At 34.1% G+C, this 20,689-nt stretch overlaps 1 protein-coding gene across 3 annotated transcripts in view; it reads right to left on the reverse strand.

Moving 5' to 3' along the window:
* The window catches only part of LOC149806300 (AP-3 complex subunit delta-1-like), a 113,247-nt gene extending 93,187 nt beyond the window's left edge, over window positions 1-20,060 (reverse strand). For all 3 annotated transcript variants that reach the window (XM_089951330.1, XM_089951325.1, XM_089951317.1), the window contains exons 1-8: window positions 19,837-20,060; window positions 7,710-7,805; window positions 6,669-6,749; window positions 5,489-5,569; window positions 4,716-4,823; window positions 3,374-3,503; window positions 2,715-2,854; window positions 1,476-1,549 (exon numbers count right to left, since the gene is read on the reverse strand). In XM_089951330.1, the coding sequence (XP_089807456.1) occupies window positions 1,476-1,549; window positions 2,715-2,854; window positions 3,374-3,503; window positions 4,716-4,823; window positions 5,489-5,569; window positions 6,669-6,749; window positions 7,710-7,805; window positions 19,837-19,932 (806 nt within the window). In that variant the 5' untranslated portion in view covers window positions 19,933-20,060. The remainder of the gene's footprint in view (window positions 1-1,475; window positions 1,550-2,714; window positions 2,855-3,373; window positions 3,504-4,715; window positions 4,824-5,488; window positions 5,570-6,668; window positions 6,750-7,709; window positions 7,806-19,836) is intronic.
* Between the last annotated feature and the right edge of the window lie 629 nt (window positions 20,061-20,689).

Raw genomic sequence — 20,689 nt, forward strand, 5'->3', positions numbered from 1 at the left:
TGGGGAGCACACAAATAGAATGAAATCTTTAATTTACACACCAAACACAAATTGGCTAGCTGAAAACTAATCTATTACTGAGAGTAATCATAAAGTTTAAGGACTACCTGTGAGGCTGTCCATACCAGTGGCATTACTACCATTACTGAAATTGTGTTCTTCTTCTTAAACCAAGTATTGCCAATACTGATAGCTTGGTGGGTTGCAATTCTACTAATTTACAAGGACAAATGGAAGAATATAACTAGGGAGATTTTGCATTTCATGGTCTTTTTAACTATATAAACATATTGCTCTAAAAATATCTTTATTTTTCTAAAAACATTTTATTTATCCTGAGGATTTTAAATTAATATCTGCGTCATTATTTGAGCAATTACTGTGTTTTTATTTCAGGTAAAAAGCATTTTACCACAAGTGAAGCAATTACTGTGTATTTATTTCAGGTAAAAAGCATTTTACTACAAATGAAGCAATTACGGGAGTATTTATTTCAGGTAAAAAGCATTTTTACTACAAATGAAGCAATTAGTGGAGTATTTATTTCAGGTAAAAAGCATTTTACTACAAATGAAGCAATTACTGGGGTAATTTATTTCAGGTAAAAAGCACTTTACTACAAATGAAGCAATTACTGGGGTAATTTATTTCAGGTAAAAAGCATTTTACTACAAATGAAGCAATTACTGGGGTAATTTATTTCAGGTAAAAAGCACTTTACTATAAATGAAGCAATTACTGTGGTAATTTAGTTCAGGTAAAAAGCATTTTACTACAAATGAAGCAATTACTGGGGTAATTTGGTTCAGGTAAATAGCATTTTACTACAAATGAAGCAATTACTGGGGTAATTTATTTCAGGTAAAAAGCATTTTACTACAAATGAAGCAATTATTGGGGTAATTTATTTCAGGTAAAAAGCATTTTACTACAAATAAAGGAATATCTAAGGGAGATAACTAACAAGTATAATCATTGACCTGTCAGTTCCCTCTCCTGACTAAATAAAAATTGCCTAAAGTGCCAGTGGATTAATGCTTTCTTACTAGCTTTATTAAGACCGTCAAGTTTGTTATTATGATGAGAAATGTGAACTATATTTGGTAAAAGAGAATGAACACAAGGCACAAAACTCAAGTCAAAAATGATTGAACATGGACCATGCAACATGTACCCTTTAGCAGCTTTATCACTGTAATTATAGTATATTAATTCAGCCAATCACAATACTGCAGTTTCAAGTAATCTTTATGAATTTAATACATTCAGTATATCTATGACGTGAAAACTGTCTTAAATTGATGGATTAAATATAAACAATACAATATCAAAATCTTTAAATAAAAGTCTGCAGTTATCTCAATAAATCTGTACATGGTGTGAACTTGTCCCATTTTATGATTTAAATAAAATATAAAAATATTCCTCATTAACAAATATTGTTGTGAAGAAAAAAAAAGTTAGCAAACACCCACCTGTGAATAAGATTTGTTAAAGGTTCAATCAATTTCTTCCCCAGCCTTGGCTCTAAAGGTGTCAATGCACTGAACTAGAACAAATAAATAAAACAATTATAGCGAGAATTCAATTGATGAAAATCATGCTTTAACTCTGTGGCTAATGCAGAGCCAGATTAAACAGCATGGAGGCCCTTAGGCAGTCGAAATCTTGGGTCCCCCCTCACAAATTATCTCCTAATACATTTTATCAATATTATTTTGATCCATTGTTGCAGGGCCCCTAGGATCATATCTCCCAACCAAAAGACATACTCAACTTGACATAAAATGTCCAATAAATGAAACTGTGTCCCTTCCTGCTTTTATTCACAAGAATCTGAATATTCCTTTTTATTATTCTGTACTGATTATTAACACTTTATGAAGCTTATTTTCCCTTTCATCTTCAACATGCATCACTTAATGGATGCCATTTTCTTTTCAAATTCTACAATCAACAGATAGATCGTGCAGATGCTTTGCATAAAAACATATATGCAGCTAAAGCATCTGAGGTACTGTTTAAACTGGTTCTCTGATTAACTCCACTAATTTTAATATGATACCCTGATCCAAATCAAACATGAATGAACCAATTATCCGTATTTTTCCAGCAACAATCATATTCCATAGTTTTTGCTTTTATTACGTAGGTCTATATTTTAAGGGTCATTTTTTTAAAAACGTATAGAAAAATCATAAAGGTTGGCAGGTCTGCATTAGCCTCAATAAACTATTCAAAATGAAAAATCAATTTGTTTGTTTTTAATTTCATTAAAGTCATATTTATTTAATTTGCAAAGCAACTAAGACCACATTCTATAAAATAACTATAATTTGCACATGTATATCATGCAGACTGCTGAAAACGGTTACTAGACATTCAGTTCAATTCCCTTTCAAGACAATTTACTTGAACCTCTTACATCTTGATGACTATATGATTATAACAATTCAAAGCCTTCATACTCTGCCATATCACAGTCTATCCTAATGCAATGCCAGCATCAGTTAAGCAAGAGCTTAAAGGTGACAGTATGTGTCTTGATCTATACCATTTTGAAATCAACATAACATAAAAAGCACCAATGCATATCTGCTTCCATATTATTCAACAAAAACTAAAACATCTTATCATCTAGAAGACAGACTACAATTTGCATCCTGAAGAAACAGGTAAGAGTTTTAGAAAATTTCTTTGAGCTCATTACTCACCAACTTGATGATTTTGATTAGAACCCAGTTATTAGAAGATGATGTCATCAATTTGAAAAAGAGAGGAGCTAAAGACAAGTAGTTCTTGGGATTTTTCCTGGCTAGCTCACAGATGACATTCACTGCTGCTGACTGGACACCTGCAACAAATACTTCTGAATATCACAAACTACAATCAAAGCTAGTGCTATCAAAACTTATATAAGCAAGCAAGACCTGTTTTAAAATTTGACCTACTATGAAACATTGACATTTAAGTGATTTGCACTTAAGGTGTAACACTAACTTAGCAGCTGCCTGCTTTATGAAGCTGAAGCCAAAAACCTTACCAAAATTAGATTCTTTCATTAATTTATTGGACTATTTTCAGGACACTTCTGCCTAGAAAATGCTTTTCTAAGTAATTCCGACATAAATTAGTATTCCACGATTTTCAGCCTGCCTTTTGATGTGACATTTTCAGATCACCTAAATTCTAAAGATCAAAATTCACTTTTGATACCATGGTACTGATGGGTACCTGCTTTCAAAACTTAGGTAGTCAATAATAGTCTATAATATTACTCTGGGTGATTTCTGCACGTGAAAGACAAAAAAAGAGTACATTGTGTGTGCATATGAAATCTAACATATTTCTAACAATCAGAGAGAAACTCTACCAGGGTCTGCATCTTCCAATTTTTCTTTCAATCTTGGAAAAGCTGGTCGAAGTGCCTCTGGGAACTTTAGAAACACTTTGTACATGATTAGTACAGCCTTCTTCCTCAGGTATGGACGAGTTGATGTCATCTAAAAGATAATTGATGAAAATTAGTTGATGAATCACAAATGCTTGAGATACCTCTGCATCAATTTGGTTTGCAGTCCAATTCCTTGGTGTTTTCATGAATGTAAGGTAAGTGGGTAAAGAACAGATGTTTCCACAAATTACTACCAGCATCTCCAAAGACTGACAGTTAAGACGACTTGTACAATTGTGTGAAAAATAAGAAAATTTAACACTTGAACTATGAATGTGTACTTGCTGCCCTTGTTATGTCAGACCCTTAACCCTAAACAGCACAACCAAATTGAGAAAAATATTCAATGGATCTTAACATTATGCATGACTGACTTCTCAGCTTGTAATTTCTGATGCTAAGAGGTATGTACAATATAATAGTACAACCTTCATTACATGTGCTCTCAAGGTGATATGAAAGTACAACAAGTAAACTACAAAGACAAGACACTAACAGAAAATGTGCTCCTTATCTGAAGGCATACCCAAGAAGCTCACTAATTATATATCCGCTTATATATGTGTATGTCATATGCTTCACCTGAAATCTTCCACCAAAATTAAACCTTCTAAAGTACAAGAATAAGTTTCTAATTAATTCTGAAAAAGTTTTGACAGTCCTGTATAAGAAACAAGAAAGAACATTAGAAAAAAACATGAATGTCCTCTGTTCACATCAGACACATGTACTGTCTTGCCTAGAACAATGATAATGGGTTTCCCAAAAATAAGTTTCAAAACATATGTAATTTCTATATGGCAACTATAAGACCTACAAAGATCTGGTGACATATACAGGTTATAACAAAACATGGTATCCTCTGGAAAAAAGAGCACCAGTTTTTCAACATGTGGTACTTGCCAAATTAGCACTGCTCATGTACAGAGACATGTACCTGACTAGTACAAATATTTATGTAAAAGGCAAGCTATTATTCCCATGAAATGTGTATACCATTTAGTTTGTAGTTTAGTGAATTTTTAATTACTTTAGCTGGTGTGAAGTCTTGTTTACATACTGTTTTCAGTGAGTTCATTGTTAACAACAACACTGTCTCACCCATGTTTGAAAACGGTGGATATCAAATCTGTGCAAATATGTAACGGGTAAAAATGCCACATCTCTAAAGTGCTACAACTTCATCCTGAAGTGGAAAATGGTATCTTCATTTCAGAAGAATCTTATTTTCTAATGGGCAAGTCAACCATAAAATCCTTACCAATGTCATCAAGTCATTGGCCAAGTCTCTTGCCAAGTCTGGGGTGATGAAACATGATAAACCATTTAGGGCTACTCCAGCATCATATATATTCTGGCTGCTTAGGTCCTGTGTGAGACGAATAAAAACATATGACATGCAATAATTATCAATGAAAACTTAAGACTCACTTTTTATGACAAATCAATGCATCTAACATTTCCAATTGAAAAAAATGTCTTTACTGTAATTAACCTTTTTCCAAATTCTACAATAACCTTCATGTGATTATACTTTAAATTTTAAAAACCTGAAAAACAGTATCCTGAAGAAACAGAGACAAGGAATATCACTCTCTAATTCTTATATAACTTATGTGTCCCAATAGCTCTTGCTATGGAAGGACCTAAAACTTTCAACCTACTTTCTCTAATTTCTGACATGTGACACATCAATAATTCCAGTAATGTAAAGTTTACTATTAATTAACGTAAGGATTACAAACATTTACAATTGAGTTATCACGACATTAATTTCATTTCCACAATTCAAATTGTTAGTATCCGTATATGTCAAGACAATTTTTGAAATATTATTTCCTTGTGAAAACTTTAATGAATAGACCTTCTATAACAACATATAAAGATGCTGACTCAACAGAACTAAAGACTCCACTTAAGGCAAAAACTTGCATAAAAAGTCACTATCTGATGGACATCATACACAATAAAGCTATGCCAATTATATGATAAATATGTATGTGCTTAGTAGTACTAAGATGTCAGGAAACATACCTTTCTGATCATGTTGGTTGTTAGCATCAGCACATCTGTATTTTCATTAAAGCACTGAGATGCTGCTAAATAGCCAATCCTCTGAAATGAAGAAAGAATGTAACAAACTGAGCACATCAGATAAAAGTAAGCTTACATGTCACCTACACATCTATCAAGCCAATATTACTAAAGAAAAACAAGATACATGTTTTTAAGATAATCTTTAATAAAGTGGGTTTCTTTTCTCTTAATATTTCTTCTGAAGTGAGAGAAATGGTAATGAAGATGGCACAAAAGGAAAAAAGATGAGTAGGAGGGAATTCTTCCATGATTGTTCTTACATGCAGAGATTAAGAGCACACAAAAAAGATCAGCCAGGGCAATTTTCAACGTAAGAAACATTTTAACATCTAAAATATTTCTTTTGAACATTCTTTTATGGATGCGAAACAAGGATTACATTAATTTTAGAAAAGCTGCTCTAACTTTCAAAGAAATCTTAAGGGCTGTTCCATTTAAATATACATGGTACCTAGAGAAGACAGGTTTTTTTTTAAATATATGATTTTACAGAATTAATACTGAAATGACAAGAGAATTGTTAACTGCATCTATGGGTGAGTACTATAGGGCACTCGATATATTTAAAGAGTTCATATAGAAGCAATACAAATTTCCAGATTGTATCTATGAATGACTAATCCACATTAAAAAGTGCTTTTCCTGGGTCCCACGTATATCTTACTGTAACAACCCTTACCTACACTTCAGACATTTTTTTGAATTTCTTTACAAGTCAGATTATAAAAGAAGAGACAAGGTAGGAATATTTAAGTTTAAGAACTATACTTTGCGAAATATCCATTATACATACAACCTGTGCAGATTCAACAGTAGTACGATTAGTACGTTATTCAACATGTGCTACCTATTCCATGAAAAACTGTACACAAGGAAACTACTTGGAAAGCTATCTAACTGATGACAAATCCTGTCACTAATGCCACTTAAGGTGGCAAGCACTATTATGTACCTTTTCTGCAGAATAATTCTTTTTATATAATAATTATTACATCATAAATTTTATTGTTATCAACAATCATAATCACCATCATCATCTTCATCAATGTAATCAGAACTAATGAAAGTCTTCCCTCTCCACTAGATCAACGATAATTATCTCAAAAAAATTAATTACCTTAAATGTGAACTTTGTGGAGCTCATCACTTCAATGATATTAAAGGCTGCCCAGCTGATATCATAACCCAGCATTTGAAGCTGAAAAAGATATGTACTTTATTATCTGACATGTAATATAATGACTTTTCTTCTATTCTATAAATATACTAGAAATGTAAGTAATCAAGTGCTTAAGGAACAACTCAGGTTCTAAAAGCAATAATATAACACCAGCTTATTCCAGTTTGACAGACATTCTTGTTGTGATACTAGTACACATCAAGTTGCATGATGACATCCAAATAGTTCAGGGAATATTAAGTAAACAAAAGTGTTGGGCAGACTGACTGACAAGTGGATTAAAATATGCTGCCATTTCCATTTGTTTTGAAAGTATAAGTTGTACTTGTGACTAGGAAATGCTTACCATACAAAAATAGCAATATATGTATGAGTCTTATTATCATGCATTAGAACTGTGGTTCCCAACCCCCAGGATGTAACCCAAAGTTAACGAGGATGTTCTGGAGGGTTGCCAGGATTTGTTTAGGGTGGCAAAACCTATCACAATGTTGGAAATGGGGTCATGAGGCTCATAAAAAAGTATATTTTAGTTCATGACCCAAAAAGGTTGGGAACCACAATAAGTGCATTATTATATTTGTACAATAACCTAATGTGCATGATGAGGGTAAATTTCAGTATGCAACCAGTATTCCAAAATCAAATTTACTATTACATTTTCAATACATGAGATATGGTGAAGTTTCTTTTAAAATGACAATTACAACTAAAAAAATTCAACATGACAATTATAACATTTCATTTTGAGTTGAAATTTAGCAAACTACTAAATCCATTGTACTATATATATCGTGGTCATGTACCTCATATGCTGTCATTTGGTAAATGCCCATAAACAATTTCTTCATAACATTTTATACAGTTATGTCAACATCCTGAACTACCAAATTTTTGCCAAATCTCACTTACCTTTCTTTACAATTATTCCCCAGACCCCACTGAACCTCCAATTAAACTGATTTTCACTAGACTTACATAGGCGAGCTTGCTGACTGCATTTGCCTTCACTGCAATATTGTCCTGTCGCAGCTCTTGTTTGATCTCATCTATACACTCAGCCACATACTTGGCCTGCAAAAAGGACAGAGATGCTGTTAGTGAATAAACCATTATATCTATTTAAGTAAAATACATTTCAACCTTTGAAGGCCAGATCATGATAATAACAACTCTGAGCTGCAGTCTGAGATGGAGTATCCATTTTCAGCTAATCAATAAAGACCATCATGAAATTGCCTGAGCACAAAACTGAACTCATGCATGTTCAAACCCATTGTTCTCAGGGGGCTGGGTGCCTAAGCGATCTCAGGCACTCAAAAAGTGACTGACATTTCACCTCTGTCTGCATGAGATTGAGTCTCTGCTTGGCCAATGTGGGTATGTGACAAATGTTGCCAGTAGTTTCCCATGGATCAGTGGTATTCAAGGATTATGCCTTCACAGAATATACTGGCTGCCATCTATGATCAATCATGTACTGAAAAATGGTGTTAAACCAACAAAACCAAACCAAAGTAGCTTCTTGTAGGTCGGTGGTTCTTACTCCATGACATGTAATGGTCACAAGATATAATGTGCTGAAGAATGGCATTAAACTCATAACAACTATTCTCAATACTGAAAGTTCTGCATATTAGCCCAGTTCATTCATTTCTGAATCCCACCGAGCTATTATGCATGCATCAAAATTTACATTCATATGTTATTGTTCTTACTTGCAAAAGCAGTAACTACTAACGATGCCAAATTGAATAGCACACACACACACACACACACAGAGTTCAACCAGCATCATAATGAAAACTGTTTTTCCCTCGAAAGATTTCACAGGGCACTGAACAGAGGTATCACAGAAAGCATGAATTTTGCTTACTATGTAGTTAATTTATTTACTGTCAATATGCATCCATTCCTCTATGCTATAACAATCTCTGATATTTGCAAATAATAGGCTAAAACTACTCTACCACCTATTGGACTTGTAGTCTACAATTTACTGGCAAAACATTAACTGCCATAATGAATAGATTACCTTTCAAAATAACATGGTACAATCACTAAGAATATGTACCTTTTTCTTTACAACTAAATAACAAACAGCAGGGGAAGTCAATCTAGCTTCAAAGCTATAACAGCCACATCCAGACAAATCAGTTATCTAAGGAAATACTGCTTATATATCTGGATAGATATGCAAGACACAGGTGAGGGAGGGGGAAAGTTGTACATGTTAAACAATAAACACTTGTATTCTGGCATCAAAAATAGTAAAACTTAAATTTGTATAATGGTATTGATATCGTAATGTACTCAAGATGATGAATTCTGCCAGTGTTAATCCGCCTATTATAAAGCTTGGGCGTAAACCATTCAATTTCATGGATAAAGAGTGACCACTGAAAAACTGTAAAGGCGTTCTTTAAAAGACAGTAAAAAATGTAAAACAACAAGTCATATATTTAAAGGACCTTATCTGAATAACTATGAAACAGGAATTACTATGTTTCATTGAAAATGAAACAGCAAAACCATCCATCCCAAACGCTTAAATGGTTCTGTTCAGTCAGTGTTGAACAACAGTATATATAATATAGGCATTACAACTGGGGTGGGGGGAACCAATATATATGGCAATGACCAAACCTGTTCCTGAAAATTTGAGTGATAAACCTGTTTCAACAAAGCAGGGAAAAAAATTTGAAACAAAATTTTTTATGAACGAAAATTAAGTTTCAAAACCCAAGTTTGTGATCAGATTTTTAGAAATTTTGCTTTTGATGTAAACTGTAGTTGTTGTTTTAGGCTTAATGGTATTTCTCAATGCAAAAAAAGCTATACATGGCAGCCAGTATAACTGGTGGATGAAGAACCCCTGTAAGAACCATCAACCCACAAAAAGCTATTGGCAAGCTTTCTCTCATACCTACACTGGTAGAGCCCTAGACTAAAACCCATGTTGAAAGAGATGAGATGGCAGTGATCATTAAAAGCAAGTCCTTTAGTCCACTCTGCCACCTGCGATCTTGGCCTAAACTACACACAGATAAACATTTGCAAAAAGTTAGGTAAGTTTGAGGGGTCAGGACACAAAGATCATGATTCCAATAACAGAATTTTTAATAAGTCACATTTTCACCCATCTGCACACAAAACAGACTAAATATACATTCATGTATATAAATATGGTAGGAATACCAAGATTCATTATTTTAAGATACAGTGTATGGTAAAAGGAGTTTTTGTTAGCTTCAGCATGTTTATGGAATTTGCATCCCAAAAATTCAACAGTTGGTTCATTTAATGATTTTAATAAATTAATCATAATTCAGAATAGCATTAAATGCAAATGTGTAATATACAAATAACTTTTATTTTAGTGTTAAGTCCTATATGGCAAAGTTTCATGCATGTTTTGTTTTTTTGTTGCTGTACAATTGCTGACAAATTTTTACTCTTCTCTTACATGTGTTTCTCATTTGCTTCAAGTTTATTGGCTTTTATTTGCAGCTTTTACTTTCTTACAAGGACATATTCTGTTCATTCCATAATATGTACACTTCCATATAGATACATGTGCATATATATATATATATATATATATATATATATATATATATATATATATATATATATACTTGAAGCAAATGAGAAACACGTGTAAGAGTAAAAATTTGTCAGCAATTGTACAGCAACAAAAAAACAAAACATGCGTGAAACTTTGCCAGATAGGACTTAACACTAAAATAAAAGTTATTTGTGTGTGTATATCTATATATATACTGTATGTGAGGATATTTTTTGTGGTACATGTTTTAATCTGTAATGTATGTATAGATTATTTAGTGCAGAGGTAATTAAGTGTATGTATGTATGTGCACAGATTTAAAGATTACTTGACATGACATTGTGAATCCTTTTTTTTTACATTTTTTATTTGACCGCAGTTGTAAAATATTCATACCCTAGTTCGAATAAAACTATAACCTATTTTACAGGTAAATGACTGTGATATACATGTGTACCAGTATGATAACTGGCCTGGACATATTTATCTGTTGTACTGGAAATAAACTAAGGTTATCACAGATATGTTATGATCAGATAGAGAATGTATATTAGATACAGGCATCTCCTATCTGGAGTAAACAATAGTGCTTATTACAAGTATACTTACATTCAGCAAATATATTCAATGCAAATTTAATAAAATTACTTGTGGATCTTAATTATTTGTGGATTCTAATTAAGAATAAAACAAAACAATTATGGTCAGATTTTTAGTAAAGTACAAGGGACATAAATCTGTCATGACAAACTTTAACAAGATGAAGGGACAGAAACAAAAAAAAATTACAGATGGTTTATCCCTTTAATACACAGTTATAACACTAACAAGAAGCTGGCCCTAGTAGGCATGCCAAGCCTGACCTGAACTTTGGTAATGGGGGCTATATTCCAAAATATGAAGAGGATGGAAATCAAATGGTACTGCAATAAAGAGAGTATAAAAAACATTTTTAACACCGAGTTAAATCTAGTGTGTGGACAAATATGTGTACGGTATGCAATGGGTTTTAATTATACATGAGGACCATCCAATCTAAGAGTTATCAAAATATAAAGGTAAAATCTGCATAAAAACTTCAAAGAATCTCTTCCAAGTATACAAAACATGCAGTCTTAAAAAATAAAAAATAAAACTGTTACAATTCTAAAATATGGATATACACTGAAAGACAAAGGTAAAAACTAATAAACCCCTTCAAGTATAGGATCAAACTTTATTATATAATAATCCACATTCTTTTAAAATGTTAACGATTTTCTCTGGTGGTAAATGATCAAAAAGCATCTTAACTGAGCCTAAAAAAGCTTCTGCCTCAAAGGATGGAAATGAATATTCTCATCAAGAATACGCTTTCTTGTCATGGAACACAGATTTACCACCGCACTGCCCGAAAAACTGACCTAATGCAAAAACTTCACTAGGCATATGACCAGAAAAGGTTTAAAACTATTTGTTTTATCACAGATGTGGTAGGGCAAAACAAAAAATAACAGCTATATCCATTTCCTGTATCATATCCATTAACAATATTCAATAATATTTATTTATTGAAAATTCACTCACATTTGTGTCATTCAGAGTTTAAGCATAATTTTTATCTTTATACCAGTGGTCTCAAACTCAAACCACCCATGAGGGCATTTTCGATGGCCCAAGGGCCACAACCCTTTGTTATCACTCATGACACCTTGTGATGCCAATCAATTTGCAGGCCACAGGATACGGCCTGGCAGTCTCTGTGTTTGAGAACCCTGCCTTACACAGTTTAAAGAATTTCACAATAAAATGCTAGTCTGCTTTGAGTCAAAATACATGTACCTTCAACTCTGAAGAAAAACTTTATGTGAAAGTAGTATGCTGCTTCCTAATTACTGAATTTAATCAACAGAACCTGTTATTCATACCATACAAATTGTTGTGTAAATCAGAATATAATAGTTGCTCTTTTCCTATTTGCAATGTGCTGACTCATGAAATAAAAATTGACAATCAAATCAAAATACAAAGGTTTTATTTTAGCTTTTATTTTTCTTTAACATTCATTACTTTTATTTCAAATAAGACATATAAATGTTGGTACGAGTAAAGGAAAAGAACAACTTGGTGTTTAAGCAATGAATTCATTCAAGTATTGCACATTTAGACACAACTTCTTCATTTGGATCATCTTCAATATATCTGGCTCAAAAATGTGTAATAAATGCACCAGGATAAAGAAATGTGTAATAAATGCACCAGGATAAAGAAATGTGTAATAAATACACCAGGATAAAGAAATGTGTAATAAATGCACCAGGATAAAGAAATGTGTAATAAATACACCAGGATAAAGAAATGTGTAATAAATACACCAGGATAAAGAAAGGTGTACTAAATACACCAGGATAAAGAAATGTGTAATAAATACACCAGGAGAAAGGGTTTACCACTTTGTTGCATCAATAGTCTCTCAATCCTAAGTTGTATTATCCATGATTCAATCCTCTGTGACATCACATGAATGTGCAAGTTGTCAACAAACTTTTACATGCCATATGAACTATATCATGTATTGTGCAATGTCAACATATGCATTTTATTCAGGAAGCATAACGGCCAACAAACAGCGGAGTTACTGTGTCCGTCAACTGTACAAGTCACAAAATTACATTCATGACCATATATACTTGGGCTCAATATTATACTGTTACAAAGTTACTGGCTGACTAGCGCATGTTAATGGACACACAACGGGATGGGCACAGTCGTAACATTACAACCAACTTAAGATGTGCATATATTTAAAACTGGGCAACCTAGTGTTTTATAGTCAAAACCCAGCTAAACAACCAGCATCCACTGTTAAGGGATTAAAAAAAGATATTTGCCGCAATGCACAATCAATAAAATGGCTGTCTACATAAAGTCAAAACTGAACTTTGACATTGATCTTCACATAGCTAGCAAGAAGTCCAATGCTAAATTTTGAACAATTGCACAATCACTTATTTTTTAAAAATCAACATTACCAAGATGCTTTGCAGGGAAACAATATCTTTCGGTCAAGTTGTCAGATGGGCTAGCATGATTCTGAGAACTTGTCTGCCCATGTACTGTATTAACAGTTGGATCACATTTTAATAAACCTTTTAACATTAAATTTCAAAGCAACCAATAAAACCATGAGAGTGAATTTACATAATGCAAAATATTTATAAAATGTATAAGTACTAAATGTTAAATAGAAAATTTTTAACATAATAATAATTTATGCCAAGAAATATACAAAAGCAAAAAAGTTGTACATTAAGGGGAAATGGATTCTAGTCTACTTTCTAAGAAAATGAAAACCATAAACCCATCTCAATGAACTTACTTACCTCATAATACTAGAGAGACATGAAAAGAGTCACAATGCATGTATGCAGTTAATAGTTCATTAGCTTCTCAAACCAAAATCAATATTCATAACTGATTTTACAACTTTGGCATATTTCTTTCCAATATTTCATTATACTTCATGGATTGTATGAACGAGATTCATAAATTAAAAGAGCAGTCAACATCAAGAATACAATATTGGTCACATGATCATAACACCAAGGCTTGCACACCTTGTTTTTGGTCTGTTTAATGTTTAAATTTAACATGCAACCAAATCCCATGAACTTTACAATATTCTAACAATATTTTCACGAGAAGCTGGTGGTTCAATAACATCATTTTTGTTATTTAATTATTTTATGTACATTAAATGTTGATTCGGTAATCAAAATAAAACCTGACAGTCCAAATGCATCATCAGGAATTCAGCAAGGTAGTGTGACTGCTCAATTGTTACAATAAACGGGTGCATCACTAAATAACTTCTATGCTTTTTTGTGTGTCATATAACACATAAATGACCTGGGGACCATATAGAAGGTGTGATCATATCTGCTCCATCTCCCTTGCTATGATCCATACATTAATATGGCTTTAATTTATTAATTAGGCTTTTATTTAGTTCTTTGATTCATCGTTAGATCCTTTAATCATCTGAAAATTTGTATCAGACTTTACATTTGTATATTCCATGCACAATCAGCTTCTAATGTTACAGGATTAAATTAAGTACATTTGCATTGGTGCAAACTGAACAAAATGGGCTGTGTACATGAACTGAAAATTAACAGGACCTTTGTGAATGGCATATTCCTATTTTACACATACCATGTTTAATAATCCCCTAGGTATATAGCTTAAATTTCTGTGCAGAAACTAGTTTTCTTATTTCAATCAACAGGGATCGTCCTGGGCTTCGCCAATGTCGCAAATTGCGATTTTTTTTCCTTATTGGCGACAAAAATATCCCATCTGGCGATTTTTTTGGCGACATACTTTTTGGTTATTTAATTTGTACATACAATCGTGGATTTGGACTGGATAAATTAAAAGGCAGAACGAAAGGAAGCCACAAACTTGACTAAGCAATGCATTGGTATCAATCTGTTACACAAACGATCCTTTGTTCTTATTGACAACCCCATCTTTACAGTGCATTGTTACATCATAATCTGCTTATGCTGACATCTGGGCTGAGTACTGTATGCTGCGATACAGTCAATCATGCTACCGCACTATACCTACAACTGACCGACTTCTGAAGACGCGAATAGAACAGACACAATTAATTGTATGGCTAATCCTTCTGTTTTTTTTATACATATACCAATACAATAGTTTTGCTGAACCTTCATAGAAAACTGATAAGCTTTGAAGTACCGACAACTGTGTATAAATACAAAGCAAATGGAAACAATCTAAATCACAATTACATCTGTCGCCAGTGCAGCATTTTACTCATTGATCTTTTCCTTTTGCCATCAGTCCTGTGTTACGGCTGCAGAGACTTAAACTCAGCAACAAGAAATAGCAAAAAAAAAAAAACAGTTTTGCATAATTAATAATAATTATTTATTTCTCAAAATACAGGAGTGAAAGAATCCCTAAGTTGGGTGTGAATTTATGCTTATATATACGGTCCAATATTGCCAGGTGTTGACTCGTGTAAGTTTCATTCGTGGGAATGGAGATCCTATTTTTCTTGTCGAGAAAATTTATACAGCATTCAGTGATCATTCTTGGGATTTAGGAAGCAATTCGCTACAAGCTTTGTGAAGCTAGCCCGGGGGGGGGGGGGGGCTGCTGAGAGACTACTGGTGTCACCTGTCAGCACTGTAGACTGTGAATGTGGATTCAGTAAGATGAACTTCATAAAAACTGACATCAGAAATAAGCTCTGCATTTCATCTCTCGAGAATTTAATGAGAATCAGCATGTACAGATGTGAAAAATTAGACTTTGAAACTGCATTCAACAAGTGGGCAGCCCTAAAATCGCGACGGATCTTCATGTAACACTTTGTAACATTTTGTTAATGCTTCTTGTAATTAAAATATTAACTAATCCATCTTTTGTAATTTTCATTGCCTGTTACATTAATAGACTAAATTAACACTTGGAAAAATGTACACTACTGTTTTTGGCGACACTTTTTGAAAATTGGCGACAAAATATTCAGGTTGGCGATTTTTTTGGCGACAGCTTTTTAAAAGCCAGGACCATCCCTGATCAATAACTTGACCTTTTGACCCCCAAATCAGAAGATTTCTTCCTTACCTCATGTGCAAGTAATAACACAAAGTTTGGTAATTAGGTGGTGAAAAACTTAAGTTGTTATGCAAAAAATTTTTTTTTTCAGTCAGCGAACATTACTAGTGTTTCTGACCCCTAAATCAATTGGATTTGTCCTATCACAAGCCACCCACAAAGTTTGGTAACTGTAGATTGCAGACAAGTCAATGCAGGGAAACAAAGCTGGTAACAGATTAGGGTGAAACCATACATCTGTGCCATGTACTGATGCACAGCCTACAATATGATGGATTATGGACACATATACCTCGACGTTCTTTCCATATTTAGAACATCTAAAAGTGGTAGGTGGTGCCCTTTTCTATGTGCTGAATACTGGTTGTATTTCCATTATGCAGATTACTTAGCATCTATTTATATGCCATTCTCATCAATGACAAGACAACAAAAATACTTTCCAACAGATGACCTGCTAGTTGTCATTGAGTCTTATTCAATGTTGTCATTTAAGGCAGGCTCCATTTCATCGGCTGCAGGACTCGCTTTAGCCATTATGCCCTTTGTTTGGCACTATATGGATGTTTAAAGAACATTTTCCTACCAATTTCATTTGTGACCTAAACTAGGAACAAAGGTATCATAAAAAATGAAGAAATAATGTGTGTGTGTGTGCGAGATCTGGATTGTTAACGTAGCTTTAAAAAAATTTCAGTCATATCGCTACGATGTCTGCAGTGTGACAGCTTATAGTGATGTCTAGCACTGGGGCATCATGCCGCTGACATGTAGCATGATGTCCCACCCAGTCACATTATTCTGACACCAGGCCAACCAGTCGTAACACTAACCTCTTAATGTTGAGCGCCAAGCAAGGCAATTGTTAATACCATTTTTGTAAGTCTTTGGTATGACTCGACCAGGAATCGAACCCACGACCTCCCGCATGCGAGGTGGACGCTCTAACCAATAGGCCACCGGAGCAGTAAGAAATAATGCAGTTTCCTTGTCTAAATAAAATCTCATGTAGAACAAGTCTGGGAGTGGAAGCAGGATAGATACAAAAAAAAATTGATCACAATGTACTTCCTGCCCAATATAGGGAGAGAAACAAATCAAAATAAAAACTCTGAATAAACGTAGTCATCAAACAAGTCAAATACTTCATTATACATATGGAACACATTTAGAATGTCTCCTTTATGTTGAACATGATGTTGGGTTAAGATATCAGCATGGTTAATGAGGGGAGGCAAGAGATTATGAACCATATCACTTGTATTAATTTGTAGAAGATGGTCAAGTGTTCTCAACGGAACTGACTAATGCTTGGGATGAAGTGTGGTTAGGTCTAGCCATCACAGCAGAATTTTGAGAGACAGAGACAGACGTGTCAGAAATTTGAGATTGAGAGAACGATAAATAATTTTAAAAAATCAAAACGTGAATGAGCTGTAAAGATATGCTAAATAATAATGATAATAATAATACATACATACTATTTGTTATTATTATTGTTATTATTATTAGCATAAACGTTTTTTTTTTTAAATCTTCATTCTCTAGATCTCAAAGTTTCAACACACCTGTCTCCATCTCTGTCTCTCAAAATTCTGTCGTGGCAGCCAGACCTAACCACAGTTCCTTCCCAAGCAGTAGTCAGTTGTGTGATATGCTCCTTGCTTTTCCAGCAGTTATTCTTGCTTTGGGGTGATGTTGCTTTCCACACATGCATCAGCAATTTAAAAAAAAAAGTCATTAATAGATGTATACATAGGTGTTCTGTTCTGACATGGATTATTACTAAAAAGTGAGGTTCTGAAGGCTTTAATGCCATTAAGTCAAGAGAAGAGGGATTTTTGTTTCCATTCGCATAAATTTATTAATGACTAGCAAGCATCCAATAAGTCAGAACTGATGGGGAGGTTAACAGTGTAAAACTTCTGTATGGAATACGGCCTGACAACATTGGTCTCCACTGTCAGAAAAAGAAGAAAAAAAGCAGACCTACATGTTGGCCTAGAGGTAGTCCTAAAATGTAAGACATAGTACATGTTGTGTTTGTTTTAGTGCTATGTCTTAATACCCAAATAATGGCCTAAGAAAAGTCTAACAAAAACATTATAACTTTACTTTGTAGAAAAGCATTGTTATTGTTTGCCAGGTGTGTGTGATAATTATGAAAATTTGACTTTCACTACACTGTTAATTGACATCAAAACATGCTACACAGTGTTGATAGTTAGGCTGCAAGACCCATCACCCCCTAGTCCTACAATATAAGACATAGCACATGTTGTTTTTGTTTTAGTATTATGTCCTAATACCCAAATTATGGCCTTGTATAGCATGTTCCAATGTTGGTGGACATCGGAATTAGTCAAAGTTTCAGGAATATCTCACACACTTGGCCATCTATATCAACACTCTTCCACTAATTTATGTGCATTTAATATACTTCCTGTGCTGTCTTTATCCTGGTGGAATGAAAATAAGACACTAGCAAATGGACACATTTTCGTGTTCCGCTGACATACATTTGAATTTGTTACAATGCGACAGTAGTCAAGATAGGCCAAAGTATATTTACAGTTCCAATGGGCATAATATATCTTTATTTGTTTCGTTAAAGAATAATATTTCAACTTAACCCAATTTTGGCATTCTCAGCTTTCATCGCTTTCCAGCAATTGAAATGTAGGCCAATGAAACTTGAAAACAGGTCCATATCTTTTGTGAGAATTTGAATTTATTAGAGAAAAGACATCAGGGTAAGTAAAGTCTGACAAAAACATTATAACTTTACTTTGTAGAAAAGCGTCATTATTGGTTGCCAGTTGTGTGTGATATTCCTGAAAATTTAACTTTCGTTACACTGTTAGTCGACATCAAAACACGCTACACAGCGCCGTTAGTTAGGCAGTAAGACCCATCAACCCCCACCCCGAACAAAAATATCAGGTGATGTGTCTTACATTGTAGGACAATAGTCTGATAATAAAAACCCGTTTGTTTGTACCCCCCTACCGATTTAAATAATGGAATCCTTTAATGTGATAAAAAGTGCAAAGAACTTAGTCAATCCATTCATTGATTTATTGTTTCTAACCTGACTCTGAGTAGAGTGGCCCTAACACCGTCATCTTATGCGCGTTTCATGCTTAACGGAAGTTTTCAGTGTAACAGACGGGCATGCTCGGATCCATTTCCAGTTTCTGGACAAGTCCATTTTCAGCAAAGGGGTGTATCACGGCTAGAGATGTACATACATAAGTCGTCTGCTTCCGATATTTACAATGTAGAATCAAGCAAAGGAAAATAATGACAACTACAAATTTGCTTTTCATGTGGATTTAACAAGCGGTTTAATTTCTATGTTCATATATGCAGACAGACATAATTCCAAATTCTCAACGTTATGTAATTTATGCAATTATTCAGCAGTTACCAACAGGATGAACTACGTCATTATGTTGTCTGATGGAAATAAACTAGCCTATAGTGTACACAATATGGCGCCGTGTTAGTATGTAAAGTCCGTTAAGCATGAAATGTTGCAGGGGATGCCAGAATTAGTGCCATTCTGGTCAGTCAGGTTAGAAATTATAAATTAATGATTCAATTGACTTACTTTTGTGCACTTTTTATCACATTAAACGTTCTCGTTTTTGAAATCGGTAGGGGGGTACAAACAAACGGGGATGTAGAGTCCGACTACAGTCTAGAGGAAAAGGAAATTCGTTTTGGTCGGCTCACAACATATCGTTATGGTGCTTTTGCAATTTGCCAACAAGTTTTATGACAGCAGTAAAACGAAATTCGACCTTTATCCACTCTCGTGGTGACCACTACAACCAATGCCAGTGGCCATCATCGACATTATTGATCTGATTGCTCCTGTAACTGTCAGTGTCAACTCACTTCATTATCCTTGTGGTTCCGAATGCCCCGAACTAGGTCCTGCATATTTTTGTCCAGAACCCTTTCAAGGGTCCCTTTCATTTTTTTCAGCGCCATACTTAAGGTCCTACACCGTTCGGGCTTTAACCATTACAGCTGTTCTGAAAAAAGACGTCAAAATAATTATCTCAGATGCCTAAGTAGGTGTCACTTAAACATAGAAATCCAACATGGCTTCAACTTTGATCATGTGACTAGTTGACGTGTAACCTATAATTCCGCCACAACAGCTGCTTGATTCCGGACCTGATTACGAGAAAGCGCAGGAAACAGAGCTAATCCACACATACATTTATTTTCTTGTTTATATTTTCATAAACTAATTGCCTTCGATTTTACAACGTTTGCTGACAAAGAACTCCGCCCTGTAAATTAAAGTTTATTCTGAATATTAATATAAAAAATGCATACAAGTTTAAGTCTTAAATTAGAAAAATAGTAGTATAGTAGTAGTGAAGGGAGACGATTCAGAGACAATGGGACTTATCATTAAAAACACCCCTGGGACGGTATAGGGACTATGTAAATTTAACATGGGGAAAAATCGTGGGACTGTCTAGGGACAAGGGAAATTTAACATGGGAGAAAAAAGCAATTCTAGGGACAAGGGGAATTGAACATGGGAAAAAATGGGGTAGGCAATTGAAACTCTATCTCTTTTCGAGAAATGTGGGTGGCCCTGAAAAGGGCCTTTGGGTTTCTTCTTCTTCTTCTAACTCGTCCACTTCTTTATCCATCCCCTTATTTTTTCCATCATTCCTTTCTTCTTCTTCTTTTCATTTTCCGGTATCCAGTCCGGGTGACCCATGGCTCG

The sequence above is a fragment of the Sinohyriopsis cumingii genome, chromosome 1 (assembly GCF_028554795.1).
Source record: "Sinohyriopsis cumingii isolate HCF-2022 chromosome 1, ASM2855479v2, whole genome shotgun sequence".
Classification (NCBI taxonomy): domain Eukaryota; kingdom Metazoa; phylum Mollusca; class Bivalvia; order Unionida; family Unionidae; genus Sinohyriopsis; species Sinohyriopsis cumingii.